The following is a 22,072-nucleotide window of genomic DNA, read 5'->3' as shown; positions in this document are numbered from 1 at the left end:
ATAACAATAAATCAATGATGGTTCATCAATTCTAAAAATAACACGGCAGTAATTCAAGATGTTAACAAGGACTGTGGAGGAGTAGAGTGGGCAGTGAGACATACTAGAGGAAACTCTGTGGTTTTCTTCTCAATTTCTCAAACAGTGATGTTTTTACATAATACATCTGAATATAAACATTTTAACATAATACAATCTGAATATAAACTGGTTTGATATACACCAAAGAATGATGGTGGGATAATATCAAGTTTTTGTTTTCTGTAATTTTACTGTTATTTTCTATAAGAGCAGAAAACTTGCTACGAATTGTAAAATCATTCATGACACACAATCATTTAGAATCTGGACTGTGCTGTTTTAGGCAGCATGCTGGTTTTCATAGTGTGAGGACATGATACATGAATAGTGTGCATGCTCTGTACACAGAACTGTGGCTACAGCGAAGTCTGGGATATGACCTGGGTGAAAGCTGCTGGAAATAGTGTGAGATTCATCACACTTATGCATACAATTTTGAATTGTTATAATTGTGGCTAATTTTTGTGACCCCTCTCCATTCAGCCATGTTTGTAACTGCACATGAATCCATATGGGGTTACAACCCATAATATAGGAAGCTTTGCTGAAAGGATGAGAAGTGAATCAGTGATGCAGTGACATCATCTGTGCCAGTTAATTCTACTGTTGTCATAGAGAAAAGAGTTGGACCAATTGATGATGAGAAAAAAAATCCCTTTTCATGTGAATGGAAGGCCAGAGAGATAATGAATATTAATTATATGTGTAATAACCCAGGCTAGTGCAACCTTCGAATGCACTAGAAGGACATACTGATTATCTTACAGGAATACTAATATTGATAGTTTCATAGATGATTTCAATGCTTTAAATGGCAGCACACTTTCCATAATAAAGAGTTGTTGGTGAGGGAACAGGAGCTGTCATTGAAGGTGCTGAAGCTTTTAAGAAGGAGTTCGTTCATAGGATAACTGGTGATGAGAAATACCTGAGAGAAGAAACAACTAATATTGAGGAAAGAACCTTTTTCTTGGGCCATATGCTACAGCATTCTGATTTTAAATATGAAGGCATTCAAAGACTATGTCATGCTGCTTTGGGGTCAAAATGTTACAAGGTTCAAATGAAAGCTTTTAATAATTTAGCACTTGGAGAGAACCAGACCTTTCAAGAAATGTGACATTTACCTGTTCCTACTTTATTATTTCCATAACATGAAAGCTTAGATGATATCTAAATTCTTTGAAGACTGGCTTTGAATTGTTTCCTTCCACAAGCAAAAGAATGTTGTAGGCAAAATGAAACTTTGAGATTCTTCTGATTTTAGACAAAGATTCAGGGCTTCTACAGCATGTCAATCACCTGTGTACTTATATTAAGATGTGTATTTGTTTCTGGAAACAACCACATTCAATCAATCAATGTTTCAAGGCCGAAAAGTGTCAGTTTATTATCCAAAACATGCTGTGTAGGCCAAGTGTTTTGTGGGTTATTGAAATGGTCTGAGAGCTTTGGACAGGTTTATTCTAAATCCCACCCAAAAATGTTACTGCAGAGTTGGAAGAAACCACACAGAATTCACACATGAATACCACTTTAGAGAAAGTTTTGAAGACATGTTCAGATGCTTTACCCAAGAGTTTTAGAGCTGATAAAATAGTAAAACAATACTGATGAAGAAACAACTTGAGTTGGGGATTGATGAAGAAGGTAGTCATGTATTGTCCTTCACAGTGGCTGAAGATCTTTCCAATGAGGAGATTATCAAACTCAGTGAAGAAAGAGGTAAAGAAGTGAGGCAAAGGATTGACAATATGTATCTGAGGCATTGAGGAAGTTCAATGGAATGAAAGTGGTGGAGGCATCTCCCAATATCAACAGTGGGGTATGGTTGCTAAAAGAAATGGATGCCAGTGATAGAGATTGTCGAGAGCTGACAGGCAGGTACAGGATGTACTTGTTCATTGTAAAGAAACAAAATAAAAAGAAGACTATGCAGTCAAAACCTGATACCTTCCCGAAGAACACTATGCCTACTAGACCTTTGTTAAGTGTCCGTGTCCCAGTTCCTATTACTAGATAATCTCATCTCGTCAGAAGTGGGAGAAGATGATTTTATCATAGTAGTATAGTCATAGGCTTTCAGTACAGCATTCCATAGATGTAATAATGCTTTCTTGTAATACAGGCTTTAATCTATATGTCTTTGACCAACTGTAGGCTATTATTAAGTGTTCTGAGTATGTTTAAGGTAAGTCATGATGTTCACCTACAATGGTTTAGTTGACTTAATTACATTTTTTGACATATTTTCCACTTTTAGTGGGATTTAGGATGTGACCCCATTGAAAATTGAGGAGTGCCATACTGCTGATTGCTTCTTACTCTGGGCCTGGGTCAAAAGGTTTTGTTCCTTTACATGTCTCATAACTTTTTCTTAAAAGAAAAACAGCAAAAAAAAAAAAAAAAAAAACAACCCAAAAAACAAAACCGTGGGTATTTTGAATAATTTAATTTGGCCACTCTTAATCAGATTCTTCAATCTTCCAAGAGTTTGCTGTCGCTGTTACTGTTGTTTGCTTAGTAACACTCTGAACTTGTTTTGTACCATCTGTATTCTGTTGTATGTGGTCACAGAAGTTTCTGCTCACCTGATTTAATTGCCAGCTAATGATTGAACAGAGGTTAAATGCCTGGAACCAGTTAGACCCAAACTCTGACAATGGGCTCTGTGATCGTGATAGTCTTTTTTTTTTTTTTTTTTTTTTTTTTTTTTGACGAACTCTTTTCCTTTTTACTTTTCACGCCACTTTAAAATATAATGCTCAAATAGCATTGTGTTAACAAATAGTAAATGTGATTACTGAATGCTAAAAATATACATTATCCATATCATAGATCATCTTTGTGTAGTCTTGATTAAAATAGCAAAGTACTTTCTTTTTTTTTTTTTTTTTTTTTTTTATTATTATTATTATTATTATTATTTTATAACACCATTCAGTTCAACATAATAGCCACAGAATCCCCTGTTCTCCCCCTCTCGCCCACCCCTCCCCCCAGCCCACCCCCCATTCCCACCTCCTCCAGATCAAGGTCTCCCCCGAGGACCGGGGTTGACCTGGTAGACTCAGTCCAGGCAGGTCCATTCCCCCCTCCCAGACCGAGCCAAGTGTCCCTGCATAAGTCCCAGGATTCAAACAGCCAACTCATGCAACGCGCCCAGGACCTGGCACCAATGCACAGCTGCCTCCCAAACAGATCAAGCCAAATGACTGTCTCAAAAGAAAGCATCTTCAACAAATGGTGCTGGCATAACTGGATCGTGATAGTCTTTAATGCTGTGCCATTTCCTTTCTTCCTTGAGCTCTGAGGTGGGCCACAGGGCAGAGCTTGTAGTCTTCCTCAGGTCTTTTCTCTGCACACTCACATCTGTGGCTATGGAAATTAAGAACATACATGCAGCCTCCTAGATTACCAGGGGTATGTGTAGCTTTTCAAAGCCTCCAGGGATATCATATTCCTCACTTGCTAGCCTGTTGTTTGCTGTGATGTCAAATGATTGCTTTAACAAGGTGAACAACAGCAATAAAACTACCACACACAAAAAATAAAAATAAAAACAAAAGATAGCTTCTCAGAATACACGACTCTCACCTCAAAAGGGATAAGAATTTGTTCATCTTGGAGCTGAATATGAGTAACCATGGCATGTGAACATGGATTTAAGTTATCCTAAATTCTGTGTTCCAATGCAGCATTAATGTTATAAAGTTTTAACAGTAACAGAACAAAGAGAGTCATAAATAAAACCCCTTTTAAAATACATTGGTGTGAACATTAAGAGGGGAGGTTATATTGATTTGGGAAAACCTTGGCTACAAACTTCATATGCTATTTAATGACCTCAGATTTTGGCTTGGTGGAAGATAGTAGTCTCTTTAGTTGATGTATCTCTAAATGTTTCATGCAATAGTCTCAAGGATGTTAGGTCAGACACAGAAGTGAGCAGTGAATGGATATGAAGGTGCTAGATAGTCCAAGAATCTGAGTCTGGATCTGCAACAAAATTACTCTACAGTTGCTGAAATTCTCATCAGCCCTCAGCCTATTGGGTTCAGTTTCTTCCTGGGAACTTCAGTTTACAGCCTCTAATGTGTTTTTGTCAAATGCTCTGTGCAGGGTAAGTTTCATACTGGTCAAATAATGACAACCTTGCAAGTGGGTCTTTTGGGCAATCACTAGATGGGTTGAATGATGGTGGTTTTCTGGGAATAAAACTTAGAAGGAGCCCACTCAGTGCCCAGTGACGGGTGCTAGGCTGCTGGCTTCACAGTTCTGTGGGATGTTGATTTCCATTTTCAAGTTAACTTGAAGAGCTTGAGATGGGCAGATAGGAGTAGACCAAATGAAATGACCATGAGTCTGACTATTCATATGGAGATTCAGGCAGTTTTCTTAAAGAATTATTTTCTCAACTTGCAGTGAAACTTTCTCCAGTTTCTAGAATTCTATAAAAGCATGGCACTTAAATTTTAGCAAGTTTTCTTTATGGAGAAGAGAATACTTTAGAAAGCAATTTCTTTGCTAATTTCAGTCTTTCTTTTGATCACACCTTGAGCTATGGATTTTTCTAACGCTGCCATTAATTAAGTAGATGGTAAAGTACTGTTTATATGAGCATATATAATGTGGCCATCATTGCTCAGATTGCCCTATTTCTTCAGACATTGTCATAAATAAATCTTTTAGTAGGGAGTAAGATAAGCTACCTTATTCTATTTTTGTTTGCCACCTATGCACACATGCACCCATTCACCTGTGTATTCATGCACCCATATACCCATGCACCTGTGTACTCATACACCGGTGCATCCATGCATCCGTGCACCCCTATCCAGCCAATCAGCCAGTCACCAAGTCAAGATTTTTTTGGTATCTGCTACATCCAGATTTATCTAATAAAATTGAACACATTGGTAGTTAAAATATTTGAAAATAAGGACTTATGATTTATCTTGACTAAGGAATGAAATAAAAAACCTTAAGTTTTTTAGCTTACATATCTTAGAAAAATCTAATGTCACCTTGAGAATAAAGGTATTAACAGTTGAAGATTTAATAGAGTATGTGAAGTTGAAACAGAAAATGTTTTGAAATAGCATGTCCTAAGAGAAAGCTTAGTAAATGATCAAATATAGGTCCTTCAATTTATGAACTCAAAATGAAACCAGTCTGTTGATGAATAAAATATTTTTTTCTGGGTATAGAAAAGATATTACATATGAGATTCCAAGGAAATGAGATTTTAGACTGAGCTCTTTCCAAAGTCTGGGCAATTTACTTTTATTGTATTATCTCACCTCCATGCTTTGTTTATATAGCAAAGTAAGAAAAATAATAAGTTATAAAAGAATCCCTCCCAAACTGCCAAGGGATAGCACTAATATTAATAAGAGTATATTTTTGTATTTATTGATTTTAAAGTCAGCATACAAAGCAATAGGTATCAATATGTTATTTTTATACATTTATCTCTTAATACTTTGTTCTTATTTAGTCCCCTCCCCCATGGCCATCCCCACTGCTCTGTACCCATCTGCTGACCCTCTAGGTAGTAACCACCTTCTGCTTTCATGTCACATATATTCAACTGCTTCTTTCCTTTCTTCACATGCATCCTTTAAGATCTTCCCATTTCATGGTCTCCTTTCTTAGCTTATTATACATTCAAACTCACATATATAGTCAAAGACACACAGACATAGACACACAGATGAATACACACACACACACACACACACACACACACACACACACACACACACACACACACTAAATTCCACATAGGAAAGAAAATGTATTTCTCTGAATGTGGCTTATTTTCCTTAACATAATGTTCTCCAGTTTTATCCATGTCTGATTTAATTTTTCCTTATAGCTAAAAATTATATTTGTTTATCTACTCATCTGTAGGTAGATGTCAAGGCTGACTCCTTTTCTTGGCTATTGTGAACATAGCATCAACAAGTATGGATGTGTATGCATCAATGTAGTACAGTAATATATACCCAGGAATGGTCTAACTGGGTCACGTGGGAGTTCTATTTTCCTTTTTCGAGGAACCTTCACATAGAATTCTATAATGGCCAAACCAATTCACATTTCCATCAACAATATGTAAAGATACATCTTTCCTGTCATCGTTGCCAGAATTAGTTGTCATTTGTTGTCTTGGTCACAGCTGTCCTGACTGGTGAAGTGGAATGTCGTAGCAGTTTTCACTTACATTTGCTGATGAATGAGGAAGAATGTTGAACACATTTTTGGTAATCTATTGGTCACTTGTTTGTTTTCTTTGGAGAACTGTCTATTCAATTCATTAGGCCATTTACTGATTGGATAACTCAGGACAGTTTTAGTGTTTAATTTTGTGGTGCTCCAACATTCAACACATCTATGTTTATAATTACTGTGTCTTGCTGATAATTTTTTCCATTCATTAATAAGCAGTGGCATTCTTTATCCCTGTTGACTAATTTTGGTTTTTAGTTTACTTTACCAGATATCACAGAATCTATGCCAGTTGGCTTTTCTCTTCCATTTCCTTCATAGATTGACTTTCATCTTTGGATCCTTTGTCCATGGACGTTTTTGCCAGTGAGGTGTGTTTCCTGGAGACTCCAAACATTTGGATTTTGTATTTTAGTCCAGTTAGTTGCTGCATCCAAAGACATGCAGATGACTCATGAATTTGGGCCATTTACATTTAAGGTGATTATTGAGAGTATGTATAAATTCTTGTGGTTTTTGAGGATTTTTTTTTAAATTATTGTTTGATCTTTACTTTCTCTCCAATTCTTACTGGTTTATTGTGTTACAAACATGGAAGATCCCTTCCAGTTCTCACTTGCTCATTTATTTCTCTCATAAATTTGTTCTTTCCTGTGCAGGAGTGATTGAAATTCTTTCCCTCTGCTCTACATTTTATTCCTGAGAGAATCTGCAGGGCTGACTGGGTTGAATGTGCTTATCTTGAAATATGTTTATTTTCTGTCAACTTAAAAAAGATTTATTTTTATTATTTTAAAGTTGTTTGTGTGTGTGTGTGTGTGTGTGTGTGTGTGTGTGTGTGTGTGTGTGTGTTCAGGTGCCTGTAGGAGGCAGAAGTGATGTATCCTCCCAGAGGTGGAGCTACATGGATTTGTGAGCTGCTTGATGTGGGTGCTAGGAACCAAACTCTGGTCTTTTGCAAGAGCAGTGTATACTTTTGACTGCTAAGTCATCTCTGCAGCCCTTCTCTATCAGTTTTAAAAGACAGATTTGCTTGACATAGCAATGTCAGTTAGCTAGTGTTTTCCTGAAGGACTTGCTATTTGCCTTCCATGGCTTTTTTGGAGTTTAGGGTTGCTGACAAGAAATCTTATATTATTTTTATGCACTTGCATTTATAGATATGTAGGTCTTTTACCTCATAGATTTTAATAGAGTTTATTTGCTTGGTGGTTTTGTCATCTTGATCATATAGTGTGCCACAGAGAGGTTCTCTGGTCATACTTTTGTGTCCTAAATGCCTCTTGTGTTCAGAGGCCCATTTCTTTTTCTAGCTTTGAGGATTTTCTGCTATAATTTTGTTGAATGGATTTTCTATACATTTAGTTCATGTAATTATATGGTCTGCTTCTGGAATTTATGAATCATCCTGCACAGTGCACATGCTAGTCTTCAGTATGTTTTTCCAATTTTAATAAGCTGCCAAAGTGAACACAATAGCAGCATATCTTATACCAAAAGAAAGCATAAGATAATTAAAATGGAAATTAGTATTTAAAATGTAGACACTTTCACAATACTCTTTTATCTAGCTAAAACAAATTACTTTATCCTTGCATATGTGTTTATCTCTGTCCTTTGGGTAGGGGTAACTTAATTATTTCTTTTGAATGTTATGTTTTATTTTATATAAAAGTTTTCACCTGAAATTATAAATATTTACAATTATAGATAATCTGAATATTCTGGATGGATTAATGCACAGTATCTTAACATACCTGAACATCATAGTCTACCTTTGAAAGATCTATAGTTATTTTATTCATTAAAATGAATAAATGAATAATATTTATAGGAGCTCAATGATCATTCTTCAGTCTTTTTTTTTCTGTCTTTTAACCATGACTTCACTTTTAATGTATTGGGAAACAATTTCCAAGGTTACTTGATTAGAATATACTTTTGTTACATATTATCTGATATAGGCACATACTTTCTTCAGTGCTAAATTTTAGACATAGAGATGTGACAATTTGGCTTAAATGGCATAAACATGCTTGTGGTCCCATATTCTTTATATTGCTTAAAGTAGAGAATCAAACATTCTCATTACCTGTGTGTGGGGTATATTTTGTTTTATTATGTTACTGGGTTACTAAGAATTCAACTCAGGGCCTTATCTATGTTAGGGAACTGCTCCACCACTGATTAACATCTCTAATCCCTTTATGGTTTTATTTTGAAATGAGGCATTGCAGCATAGTCCAGGCTTGCCTTGAACTTACACTTTTCCTATCTGAACTTCCTGAGTCCTGGCAGGGTGGGAAAATTCTGGATTTACATAGCATCAAGGAGTGAAGTGTGACAGAGGCCTTACTGGAAATCTGAGGGTAGAGGGATTCTCTGATGTGTACACAGAGAACTTGGGGTCATCTTCTCTAACAAATGGGGAACCACTAAGCACTTCCAGGAGTGTTTGCACCAGTCATTTACAAGGAAACATGGTCCTTAAAGCTCTGTGGAAATGGATTTGGTCAAGCAAGACCTGTCTTTTAAAGGAAAACTTTCCTAATTTCATACTGGAGATTGGAGAAATTAGCCACAGGGTTACTTTGCCAAAACTTTCCACCCGGAATCCAAAATTAAAGCTATTCTGATGAGAATCTCAAGGATAGTCTGGGTCATATTATATAAGCCAGGTTGGATTTCAGAAAATGAAATGCCCCATTTTTATACATTGCTAATAAAATCAAGCTTATGACTTCTCTCTGAAAATTTTAGGCACCACCACTACCACCACATTGTTGTAGCTTCTAATGCATTTAGATGAACACTTACTGGTTTTAGAGGGGTTCAAAGAAAAAGAGAATCACTTTATTCATCTTTTGCATTGGTAATAAAGTGATGTTTATATTTCACAGTATATTTATTTCACTTTCATGCAATTTTTCTTGGTGAGTGTCTTAGTTAGAGTTCTGCCATGATGCACCATGACCAAAAGGCAAGTTGGAGAGGAAAGGGCTTATTTGGCTTATACTTCCATATCACTATTTATCACTGAAGGAAGTCAGAATAGGAGCTTAAACATAGCAGAAACCTGGAGGCAGGAGCTGATGCAGAGGCCACGGAGGAGTACTGTTTGCTAGCTTGCTCAGTCCACAAGGCTGGATGTCTGAGCTGGTCTTCAGTATATGCTAGAATTTTGAAGAAGTAGGCTCTAATGCCAGTGAAGGAATGAACTTGCTAGCAAGGTGAGAGCAAACAGGCAAAGAGCAAAAGCTTCCTCCTTCTGTCCTTATATAGGCTTCCAGCAGGAGGTGTGGCCAAGATTAGAGGCAAGTTTTCCCTCAACATATGATCTAGATAAAGGTGTGTCTTCCCAACTCAAGATCTGGATTAGAAATGGATCTTCCTATTTTAAGGTAAGCAAAAAATCCCTCCCTCATACATATGCTCCTCTGTTTTTGGGTTTTAGTTAATTCCAGATGTATTCAAGTTGACAAATAAGAATAGCCATTACCTATCCTTAGCTCATGAGCAGACTTTTTGGTGCCCACTACCTATGATGGGACACCTTGCACAGCATTGAGGCAGGAGGAAGAGCTTGGACCTGCCTCTATTAAATGTACCTCCCCATGGGAGGCCTTACCTTCTTGTAGAAGGGAATGGGAGGTGAGTTGGAGGGGGAGGCTGGAGGGGCTGGAGGAGAGAAGAGGGAGATCTTTGATTGGTATGTAAAATGAATAAAAAAATTTCTTCATTAAAAAAAGTCAACTTGACATGCAATAATTAATTATGTCATAATTAATTTCCAAATTAAAACAATAACAAGGTCATAATAATGCCAAAACATTATATAACTATCCCATGTACAATAATTCTTAACAAAGTATGACAGAAACACTCATGTCATTTATAAGCCTCATTTCTGTAACTGATCACATGACCTTAGTTGGTATTTATAACTACCTTTCTCTACCACCTATTTTTATCTGTATTGACCCTACCCCTAGCAAGTACCTCAGTGGGTCTTGGCTCTTTACCTGGAGGAGTGACCCGCACCTTCCTTCCTGAAGGGCCCGTGCCCTTTGCCATCCTGGATCAGGCTGTTGTAGTTTTCCATTGACCTTAATCACAGGGCATGGTAGCACCAAGAGATGCCCTAAAGGGTCTCCTGCACTCCAGACATTATCCTTCTTACCTCCATTGTGGAGAAGCAATCCAATCTCCCCATGGTAACCTGGATCAATCGCCCCTCCTAATAGTATTATTCCTTTTTTATCCTGTTGCTTTAAAGGCATCAGAAGCCCAAAGTGACCAGGGGAAAGTCTGAGCTTCCAGTTCAATGGAATGTTTGTTGTGGCTTCTGCCTGAAGTGCTCCCATATCTGGAAACAAAACTTCTAGGCTAGCAGAACTTAAGGTAGTGGGGACAGGAAGCAAATATTTTCCTACTGGGTTCCTAGGGGTGATAGTGAGGGCCAATATTCCCCTTTTCACTCCTTGATTACTGGACGCATGGATTCTGGCTGTTCGAGAAACTGGACCGTATATAGGAGAATGACTCAAAGCCTGTACTACCTTCTAGAGAACCCTGTCCCACTCCCCCAGGCTACTGCCATCTAATTGACACTGTAAATGTGTCTTCAAAAAGACAATTCCATCTTTCTCTCCAGCCAGCTATTTCAAGATGGTGAAGAACAAGGTAAGACCAGTGGATTCCATGATCATGGGCGCAATCTCACACTTTTCTAGCTGTGAAGTGAGTTTGTTGGTTATAAGCAATACGGTGTGAAATACCACAATATTGGATAAGGCATTCTGTAAGCCTATGGATGCTGATTTCAGGAGAAGCATTAGGTGCAGGAAAGGCAAACCCATAACCAGAATAAGTATCTACTCCATTAAGGACAAAGCATTGTCCATGGACACTTTCCATGGAGGAAGTGGTCCAATGTAGTCAACCTGCCATCAGGTGGCTGGCTGGTCACCTTTGGGGAATGATGCCATATCTAGGGTTTAGAGTTGGTATCTGTTATTGACAGATCTGGCACTCAGCAGCCCTGTAGCCAGGTCAGCCGTGGTGAGTTGAAGTCCATGTTGTTGAGCCCATGCATAAGCCTCATCTCTGCCACCATGCCTGCTTTGTTATGTACCCATAGGGCAATGACAGAAATGGCTGAGGAAAGAGGCTGACAGTCCATAGAACAGGTCATTCTATCTACTTGGTTTTTGAATTCCTCCTTAGCTGAAGTCACCTTTCAATGAGCATTTACATGGGACACAAGTATCTTTGCATCCTTTGCCCATTTGGAGAGAAGAGACCTATCCACATTCTTCTTCCCCAGATGTCCTTCTCACCAATTTTTAAATCATGCTTGTTCCAAGGACCTGACCATTGGCTACAATCTATGTGTCAGTGAACAATCATACATCTGGCCATTTTTCCTTCCAAACAAATAGTAATAATAATAAATACCTCAAGGTGTACTGCCAAAGTTCTGCCCAATGTGAAGAGTTCCCTTCACTAGTATCTTTCAGGGTTGTCCCAGAAAGGGGTGATAATGCTGCAGCCCTTATTAAAGGGGTAATGCTGATGTATCCATTTCTGGATGGTGCCCTTATTACATACAGAACCATCAATAAATCAGTCTCTAGTCTTTTCTTCTCAGTCAATCCACCATAGGGAACACACCATGAGTCCATGGGTATATACTTGGCAGCAGACAGCATTGTAATGAGAGTAGAAGCAATATGTATTTAGGCAACTTCTTCATGTAACTTGCTTGTGTGACAACCAAGAATAGCCATTACAGTAAATATTGTTATTGCTACCGAAATCAAGCCAGTTAAGGAGCCTGGACTTCATTACAGAAGTCGAAGGGGTGTAATTTTAACCCAAGTGCCTCCAACTGTAAAGTCTTTTCTTACTAATATTTCATCCTCCTTCCTTCCTTAATAGAACTTACACCCTCACTTTCACTTTTAATTTGCATATCCTTTTTACTTAGCATTCTGTTCTTGTCTGAAACAGTAAGTGAATAAACAATCCGCACACCCGTGCACTGGGAAAGCTCAGTTTACTTACTTGTTTAGGACACATACATACATAGCCTCTTGTTCCTCCACAGTAAAGGTTAGATGGGAGACAGAGGAGTTCTGCTTTCCAATGACTCCTGTCACCCTGTAGACAATTGGCAGCAGGGGAGCAGCAGCTGCCACACTCTTCAGATATCTCTCTATTTAAAGTTCAGAGGCACAGGATAACAATAAGGAAGAAAGACATAGCCCAGACTAAGCCACTCAACAATAGAAATAATGGCTGAAAAAGGTAAGCTGTAAGGCATGGGGGTTTCTTGACATAAACAACTTCCCGGCTTTTACTTCATTTCTTAGCATTTTGATCCTAGGAAGGTAAGCTCTCTGCTAAAGAACCATTAGTTTACATGTTTTAGTGTGGCTGCAAAAAGCTATTAAATATGCAGTCTCTGGACCATGCCTGTATGATGAATAGTTTTGAAATAATTAGTGAAACAGAATAATTTTATACCTGCTTTTTTGGAAAGGTGAATTATAAACTAATTGTTTCTCAGTATTGAACTATATTTGAAATCTTGGGGATTGTTGAACCAGAAGTAAGAGCAGTTGAGTTCTTTGTCAGGTCTGCAGGATGGCTGTGTGAATTTGGAGAAGTCTTCCCACTTCTTTGAGTCTATATTATGACTTTCAAATGAGAATACTGAACTTAAACATCTCTGATATGCTCCAAATCTGAATTATTTTCTCTAATTCTCAAACCCTATTTCATATTTATATGCTTCTATAAAATAATTGATTCCAATATGACTAAATAGACAGGCTGAATACATCTTTGTCTGAGAAGCTGTTTTTAAATACATACACGGTCATCTTTGCTTTCAATCCCGACAACAATCAACATTGTGAGACATGCATATATTATCACCCCCATTTTCCACTTAAGGAAATGGAGACATAATGAAGTTTAGTATGTGTCCATGGTCACTAGGATGTAGAGGTACCAGGCATTGGACCCAGACAGTGTTGCTCCACAGTGGAGTGCCCTAAAGAATGCTTCCACTGGTAGCTACTTTGGTAAGCTTGGAACTGGACAAACAAGTAAGCATTTTGAAAAGGCTCTTGCATTTAAAGAGAAGTTTTATTTGTGCCATCTAGGAAGAACATTGGGTTTCATGTATTACCATTTCCAAATGATGCATCAGATTATGGTAGAACTGAAAATATTGGTGTTAAAAGATGACCAGTGCAGTTATACTTGGTTAAAATGCACAGACACTTGAATTGTTCTTACAATGCGTAGCTTATAAAGGGGTAATTTTTTTAGAGCTTGATATGCAAATTTTTCTAAAACAGGTGTTATAAAATTTTATTAAAACACATTTGTATTTTAAACATTTATACTCAATTGGAATAGCTATTAATTTTCAAGTCCTTTGAAGTTAATTGAAGTACTGTATCACTTACATGAATAATTAAAAAAAATACTGTCATGTACTTTCACTCTAATGGTATCTTAATTCACAGAAAAAAATCTTTCTTCCAAATGAGACCAAAGTATGTCTCATAATCTTTGCTTTACCCTTAAAGCAACGGCACATGGCAGGTAAGGAGGAGGTTTCTCCCTTATGTGCATTATACCTGTTTAAGGTCACACAATTAAGAGAAGCAAGAAAAGCCCATTTTGTGTGATCAGAAAGACTTCAACATTTTATGAAAAACATTGAAACTATTAAATTCATTTAAGCTTCAGAAAGTTGGCTATTATGAAAGTATCTTCTAATTTTAGAAGTTCCTCATCTCCTGATGACTTTATTTTGATAGCATTAACCACCCTTCACTTTTGAAGTGACGGAAATTGTAATGGGACTGCAGTTGCTAAGAACATCCATCTCTCTCTTAGCTAATGGCGTATGATCTCATTGTGCTCTTCAATTAAGACTATGTCGTCTTAGTCCTCAACACAGGGACATGAATTCTATAAGATGTTCTTCTGTGCTGCTTTTCAGTCTTTTGTGTCGGTTATATGTGTGTGTTTACTGAATGAATAAGACTGAAATACAGTGAGCAATAGAGAAAACTATGTATATAAATTGCTTTTTTATAGACCAGGTACAAGCAGGAGATGAATCATTATACAAGCATCTTTCATGTGTGTTGGATTATTATTGCCTATAGTGAAGCTCAGTGCTGGTGGTGATAGTGAATGACTTTAAAGAAATAAATTCTTTTTTTCTGATGATGATTATGTAAGGTATGATGTTTTCCTTTTCCGGTGAAATTTAAGATTAAAGTCAGTTCTTGAGACCAAGAGCAATTCTCAAGAGTCCAATCTTGCATATTATGAGTAATTCAGGTCAGTAGGAATTACCTCACAGTTATATTGGATTGTTGTTATATAAACAGCGGCTAGACCCATCACTGAACAAACTCCTGAGTATGTTTTGTGTCCACTAAACACAGGCAAGGTGGTTCAAGTTTACAAAGCTTTGCACATGTTGCATCATTTGACTGAGGAAGCAGCCAGGAGGTAGACACTGCAAGTTCCACTACCCAGCAGGAAACTTCAAGTTCAAAACTGCACAAGGTCATGGAACTGTAAAAAGGTGACCTGTGGTTTGAACCCAAGACTTCTATTTCAAATATCCAGGGTTTATAAACTCAGTTGCAGAGTGTCTTCCCAAGAAAACAAGATAAAACCATTCTTGTATGAGCCTGATCAGAGTGCGCTTTTTTTCTTAGCTCCCCCAGAGATCTCTCATTGTTTTTCTTTATAAAGTTTAATGCCAAGTGGGTCTATTTAATTTGTTTTCATTGCTTTTATGCAGAGTCAACATCACCACAGCTCATGGTTCCCGTTCTTCTCCTGGTTGGATGGATTGTAGGCTGCATCATAGTGGTTTACATTGTCTTCTCCTAGAAAAGTAAGAGTTTTAATAATGAATGTTTATTCACCGCATAATTGTTCTAGAATTGATCTTTTCTGTTTTACTAATGAAATGTTTTGTCTTTCAGACAAGAAGACTTCAGGCTGATACCATTTAGAAGAACTAAAGAAAACATGGACATGGCTGATCATTAAAGGTGTCTCATGTAAATAGCTGCTGTGTTTCGTATCCTTTAAAGCTAGAATTTGTTCTCATAAAAATATCTTAGGAACTTGCTGGAAATTACAGATAAAAAAAATATAAGAAAATTCAGGTGAACTTTTCTGTGTCAAGAAAGTTGAAGATAAATGCTTAATTATGGCTAAAGACACATTAAGCAATAGGATTGAGTATGATGATTCAATTAGATTAGAAAATGTTTTGTATCCTTCTTCCCAAATGGATAAATGGATTAAAGAACAGACAATAAACAGAAGATAGAGGACAACTGAAAAACTTGGATCTTACCACTGGCTCATAATGAGAAATGTAATTTAAACCATACTGAAAGACCATTGCTTACAGATGTGTAACAAATAAAAACGTTGGACATCATTGCTGTTGGTAAGGCTGTGGGAGATAAGCACTTTCATACACTGTCTTTGCAAATTCAAAATGGAACATTTTATTGTTGTTTGCCTTTTGGAGAACATCCTGGTGTTGTCCAAGTTGGATTCAAAAGATCCTTCTGCCTCAGGTTTCTTGAGTAGCTGGGAATGTGGGTGTGTACTATTTCCCCCAACTAGGTATAACATCCTGGGGGTATAGTTGGAAGTTCGTATCTTCCAAAACTTGTTTGTTTATTTTGAACCAGTTGTTTGTTTTCAAAGAATATGTTAATTTTCACAAGGATAGCAGCAAAATACAAAATGGCTTATCATGTGGGGGGCAGAATCAACTGTGATGCGCACATGATATAAGAGAGATGCAACTTTAGAAAGGAATGAAAAAGGTCTTTAAATACTTATGTGATGTAATCTCCACAACAAAAACATGTTAATTGGAAAAAAAATTAAGTAGGCTGGAGAGATGGCTCAGCAACTTAGAGCACTGGCTGGCCTTACAGAGAACCCACGTTCAATTCCCAACACCCACATATCTGTAACTCCAATATCTGTAACTTCAGTTCCAGGGAATTCAACACCCTCTTCTAGCTTCTTGGGTGCCAGGCAAGCAAATAATACACAGATGTATATGCAGTCAAAGTACTCATACATATAAAATAAAATAAAATAAAATAAAATAAAAATAATGAAACACTTAAAAAGTCAGGTATATCTACTACCATTTGTGTAAGAAAAGGAGGAGTTTAACCAATATGCATGTAACTAATTTACCACAGAGCCAAACAGTGGAGGTTAGATACTTCTGCACGTACTTTGTTTTATAGTGTTTCATTTTTAGGATACTATGAATATTTTATAAATTAGAAAAATCAATTATATCCCAAATTGAAAACAAGCTAAAAGCAATCTAATAACATGTAAGTTTGGTGATTGTCTTAGTCAGTGTTACATTACTGTGAAGAGACACCATGACCAACGCAACTCTTATAAAAGAAGGCATTTAATTGGGTATTGCTAGCATTCTCATTATGGTAGGGAGCATGGCAGCATGCAGGCAGGTATGGTGATGGAGAAGTAGCTGAGAATTCTACTTTTGGATCTGCAGGCATCAGGAAGAGAAAGACACTGGGTCTAGCTTGGGCTTTTGAGAACCTCAAAGCCCACCCTTAGTGACATACTTCTTCCTATAAGGTCACAACTCCCAATCTTTTCAAATAATGCCACTCCATGCTGACCAAGCATTCAAATATATGAGCCTATAGGGGTCATTCTTATTCCAACCACCCCAGTAATATAACCTAAAAGAGAAAGTCAATCTTTCATGTGATTTAAAACACAGTATATGTTCTCTACTATATGTATCTTATGGGCTAGATAACTTAAAAACCACATTCAGCTGGGTGAGGTGCAAGCACCTTTAATCTCAGCACTTAGTAGGCAAAGGCAGGCAGACCTTAGTGAGTCTAGACCAGCCAGAGATAAACAGCAAGATCCTGTCTCACAAAACCAAACCAAACCAAACCAAACCAAACCAAACCAAACCAAACCAAAAACAAAGCAGCCACCCCCAAATAAACAACAAGAACAAAAAGCTCAACCCCAAACAAAACCTGAGCAAAAAACCAACCAACCAAACAAAAATAACCACATGCAGTGATCTTTTTCAAGTAGTGATATTTATATTGTTTGTTTGAAAGCCAGACGATCACTATACATGCCAAATAAACGTACTTTGTAATATTAACATTGCATATGGAATATTAGCACGAATCCACTATTTGTTTTCTTTCTTCTGAAAAGTAAATAACTACTCTAGCTTTGCTCTCTGGAAAACCTGCTGGGGGGAACTCCTGCACTTCCCTGTGTCTGACAGTACTGCCTCCTTCAAAGGAGTCAGGAACCCCCAGCCTAGTTTGGGGTGGGAAATACGCAAAGTGACTTGTCTGATGATATCAGTATCCACAGACCAGTTTAACCACACTGAAAGTGTTCCAGCAAAATGTGTGTGCCTCCTGATTGGGTGCAGTGAAAATACACAAGGACATCCAGGAAGCATTTCTGCCAAAACTTAAGCAAACAAACTTTCAATCCAACTACAAGTGTTCAAAAGAGAACCAGGAGGATCAGCCAAGTGTGGAGTATGGAAAACCATACAGAACACACAGCCTGCTTTTCCAGCAAATGACCAACGCTGCAGCTCTGTTCATGGCAGCCAAATTACAGAAGCGGCCTATGTGTGTTCACATATAAATGTATCACACACACACACACACACACACACACACACACACACACACACACACTGCAGTATATTCAGCCATAAAGAGGGTCTCACTTATGCCATTTGGAGGAAAATAGATAGAATTGGAGATCATGTGTGAGACAAAATCGAGATTCAGAAAGACATATCACATGTTTTCTCTCATGTATGGAATCAATGTAGATTAAAAAATAAGGCATAGTACCAATGAAATGGCTCAACAGATAACTCATTGGCAAGTCTAATGACCCTTTGATTCTGGGACTCACATGTAGAAGGAAAGAACTGACTCTCAACTTGTTCTCTGACCTCCACATTGTGCCATGACAGGTACCCACACACATGCAATACACAGAGTAAATAAATAAATAAATAAATAAATAAATATTATGCACATACTTTAGTATATTCATATATACACCTACTTTAAAATATTTCATTTACTTTTTACTCATTTTTTATACAACATATTTTGATCACATTTTTCCCCTTTCCCCAACTCCTCTCAGATCCTCCACCTTTCCCTATGCACCCAACTTTATATTTTTTCTCTCCCTTCCTCTTTCTTTTTTAAACTTTCTTTTTATTTATTCTTTGTGTCTTTCACATCATGCATCTTGATCCCATTCATTTCCCAATCCCTTTGTATCTGCCCTCTGCCCTTGCAACCTCCTCCCACAAAATAAAATAAAATTTAAGAAAAAAAAAAAAAAAGGAAAAATCAATCGCATCATGGAAGCTGTAGTGTGACCCAGTGAGTCACGCAGTAAACACTTTTTTCCATGTATCTTTACTTGCAAGTGTTCATTGCAAAGAATCATTGGTCTGGTTCCAGACCTCTACTACACTAACGATGCTGGGCCCTCACTGGGACTCCTCGTGGATATTCTATTGTTACCCTGTGTTGTGGAAATCCTGCAGCTTTTGGGGCTGCAGATGCCTTCACATACTCCAGCAGATCATAGATGGGGTGGAGCTTGGGGTAGGCCAATTTATAACCCTGGATCCGGGCCTGGGTAGTTGCAGGGTTGGTCAGCCTGCTAGCGCTCCCCCATCCTCACCACCAGGGTGAGCTTTCTAGCATTGCCCTGACTAGTTCACCTCTTGCCATGATGAGCAAGGGGTGGGGCCAGTTCTCCTCTTTTCACATCCCCAGGGTTGGCTCTCCCACACCTAAACCTTCAGGGCCTGCTCTACTGTGTTGCCCAGGTGAGGTGTAAGAGCCACTCTCCTGAGTGCTGCAGCTGGTGAGGGGCAGGGACAGCTCTCCTGCTCTTATTCTTATGATCTCAGGGCCAGCTCTCTTATTCACTTCAGGCATGGAGAGGCTGGAGGGGAAGAAGTTGAGGGGAGGGGGACATACACAAACTTTTAAAATAATAGAAAGGACTCCCCTTTCCTCTGCCACTGCACACCACACTTCTGACTGGGCTTCTTGCCATGTCTTCTCACAAGACTTTCAGAATTAAACAATACCTGCCAAGAAACAGAAGCAAGATAGTCCTATTCACCAATGGATTTGGATGAAAATTTGTAACAAAATTAGGCATAAATCTGAGAGAAGACACTGGAGGAGAAAGAAAGATTCTTCATCTGTAGTCTGCAGGATTCACGTACTATGGCCAGACTGAGAGTTTCTGCTGAATCATGGTCAGTGATCCTACCAGATGGAGCTCAACATTTTTAAACTCTGGAGACTCAGTCATGTTTGAATTCGGAGATTGATTTGTTATTATCAGTTCTACACGTGTTAATTGGTTTGTTCAGTAATAAAATGTATAGAAAGTTTAAAAAAAAGACATGAGAGGTGAAAAGGACTGTTTGAGTGGAGGAAGCAGCAGGTGGAGGGAGGATGGGGACAAGAGAAGGTAACAGGGGATTGGATATGAGCTAAGCACATCATATACTTTTATAAACATGCCTTGATGAAACACATTATTTTCAACAATAATATATATTAATAATTTTTCCAGAGACAAAAAGTAAAAAAGCCCAGATTCCTCCCCCCAACAAAAAAAAAAAAGGAAGAAAAAAGGAGAGTCGGAATAAGAAATGATTCCAGAATATAAGGTTATCAGGTGAAGAGGGACCAAATCAACAAACACATTTTATATTTCTGTGATAAAGACATTAGGTAATTATTAGTAATTTTGTTCACGATAATAGCAGTTGGCAACAAGAAAACAATCTGGTAGAGATTTACATGAATGACTTGCTGGGGAGGTGCTAGTATTACCTGAATTTATTCCCACAGAAAATTAACAAAAGAAGAAAGTGCTGTGTGAGTAAGACAGGCAAACTGTTGATCTTCGTTGAAGCCAAGTGATGCATTTCTGAAGATTTATTATACACTTTGACCTAATCTTTGGGTAGAACTTTTTGTGCTTGTTTCTTTTTTCTTCTCACTGTCACTGTTATGAGCTACAATTTATGCAAATAATAAAGTAGAATAAAATAACACAAAGTTACACATGGCTGTATTCCTGAATCCTACATCCCAAAGATTCTAACTGGACAATTGCATAATTGGGCCAGGAGTCTACATTTTTTAAATAATTGTCCCAAGGATTCTTGAGCAGGTGAGTATTTGAAAACTTGGTTTCGAGAAAAGGTCCTCAGACCTCAGGGCTCCTCACTGCCCCATAGTCCTGTGGAGAATTTAAAGCATGGAGAGCATGGTAGTATTCTCAGAGTTCCTGACGCAGAAGAGCAGGGTGGCGCTCTGAGAACTGAGTTTCTAACAAGGTTTAGCTGATAGGCAGCTACTGGCCTGGTCAGAGCCACTGCTGAGAGAAAGCCTGGCTTCTTGGTCAGCTGCAACTCTCTCTTCCACCACTGAATTCCTCGCTCCACAGACACCAGCTTTTCTCTTCAAAACTCCAGAGAACACATTTGCTTTATGATTCTTTTCAATTTGATTTAGTACTTCAGGATGCCGTCCTCCAAATAATAGTCCACTGAAAGTCATACTTGGAAAACTGACACAGGAAATGCACATCAAATTAGATAGAAGTATTTTTTTTTAATGGCTTGACCTGATTTTCATTTTCTTCAGAATCAGAGGTTTGCTGGGGCTACCTCTTCTGGACTTGTGAAAGTTACTTGCTAACTGTGTGAGACAGTCGTTATCTCGTGGTGAGCTGGAATGTTGTCACTGTGGAGTATGTGCATCTGGGAGATAACTCCCCTGCACTGGACCTTGTGTGCACTAAAGATTTACCAGTCCACCATGGCTTGCATCAATTTGAGTTGTCTGTTGTACATTTAGGCATGTCAGGGCTTCAAGATGACATGTTTTTATTAGCAATCTACTGAGTTAATTAAAATAATAGTTCTCTATTTTCTTGAACTTTTTGGTGTTATAGAGCTTTTAATTTTAATTGTTTTTTTTTGAGACATTGTCATGTAATCCAGGTTGGTTTCAAACTTACTATGTAGCCAAGGATGACCTTGCACTTGTAATCCTTCTGCTTCCTTTCCAAGTGCTAGGATTAAGTCATGAGTTATGTAGTTCTGTGAATCAAGTCCAGGTTGAATTGTAGGTGCAATTTCAACGTGCTCACAGACCTTCTGGAACCCCCTGAAGACACCTCAATTTACACAATGCACCTCCTCTTGAAGGCTTTAGCTTCACATTGTGGCTTTAGTTTCACATTGGTTAGCTGTTTTCCTAGATAGAGATCAGAGGACAATGTGTGGGAGCTGGTCTTTCCTTCTACCATATAGGTCCTGAGGTTTGAATTCAGGTTATCAGGCCTGACAACTGTTGTCTTTACTCACTGAGTCCTCTTGCTTAGTCCTTTATATTTTCCTTTATTAGAGGATATTTTCAAAAATTATTATTATTTGGGAGCTGGAGAAATGGCTCAGCAATTAAGAGCACTGGTTGCTCTTCCAGACTGTTCAATTTCCAGCAGACATATGGTGTCTCAAAATGTCTGTAACTCCAATTCCAGGAGAGCCTATGGACTCTTTTGGTCTCTGCAGGCA

At 38.0% G+C, this 22,072-nt stretch overlaps 1 protein-coding gene and 1 non-coding gene across 3 annotated transcripts; one reads left to right on the top strand and one right to left on the bottom strand.

The window, feature by feature from the left end:
* Positions 1–7,687: 7,687 nt before the first annotated feature.
* On the bottom strand, positions 7,688–7,796 carry LOC121830611 (U6 spliceosomal RNA). Its single transcript, XR_006073823.1, has one exon. It is a non-coding gene; the product is annotated as a U6 spliceosomal RNA (small nuclear RNA).
* A 4,672-nt stretch (positions 7,797–12,468) lies between these two features.
* On the top strand, positions 12,469–15,517 carry Strit1 (small transmembrane regulator of ion transport 1). Of its 2 annotated transcripts, none has more exons than XM_042279095.2 (3): positions 12,469–12,624; positions 15,158–15,253; positions 15,345–15,517. In XM_042279095.2, the coding sequence occupies exons 1-2, from the start codon at positions 12,612–12,614 to the stop codon at positions 15,247–15,249; spliced, it is 105 nt and encodes a 34-aa protein (XP_042135029.1). In that variant the 5' UTR covers positions 12,469–12,611; the 3' UTR covers positions 15,250–15,253; positions 15,345–15,517. The 2 variants fall into 2 exon arrangements, with proteins under 2 accessions (XP_042135029.1, XP_042135028.1); XM_042279094.2 differs by having other exon boundaries at positions 12,476–12,624; positions 15,155–15,253.
* The last annotated feature ends 6,555 nt before the right edge of the window (positions 15,518–22,072 follow it).

The sequence above is a fragment of the Peromyscus maniculatus genome, chromosome 6, assembly GCF_049852395.1.
Source record: "Peromyscus maniculatus bairdii isolate BWxNUB_F1_BW_parent chromosome 6, HU_Pman_BW_mat_3.1, whole genome shotgun sequence".
NCBI lineage: Eukaryota > Metazoa > Chordata > Mammalia > Rodentia > Cricetidae > Peromyscus > Peromyscus maniculatus.
This window is presented reverse-complemented; position numbering and strand designations above follow the sequence as displayed.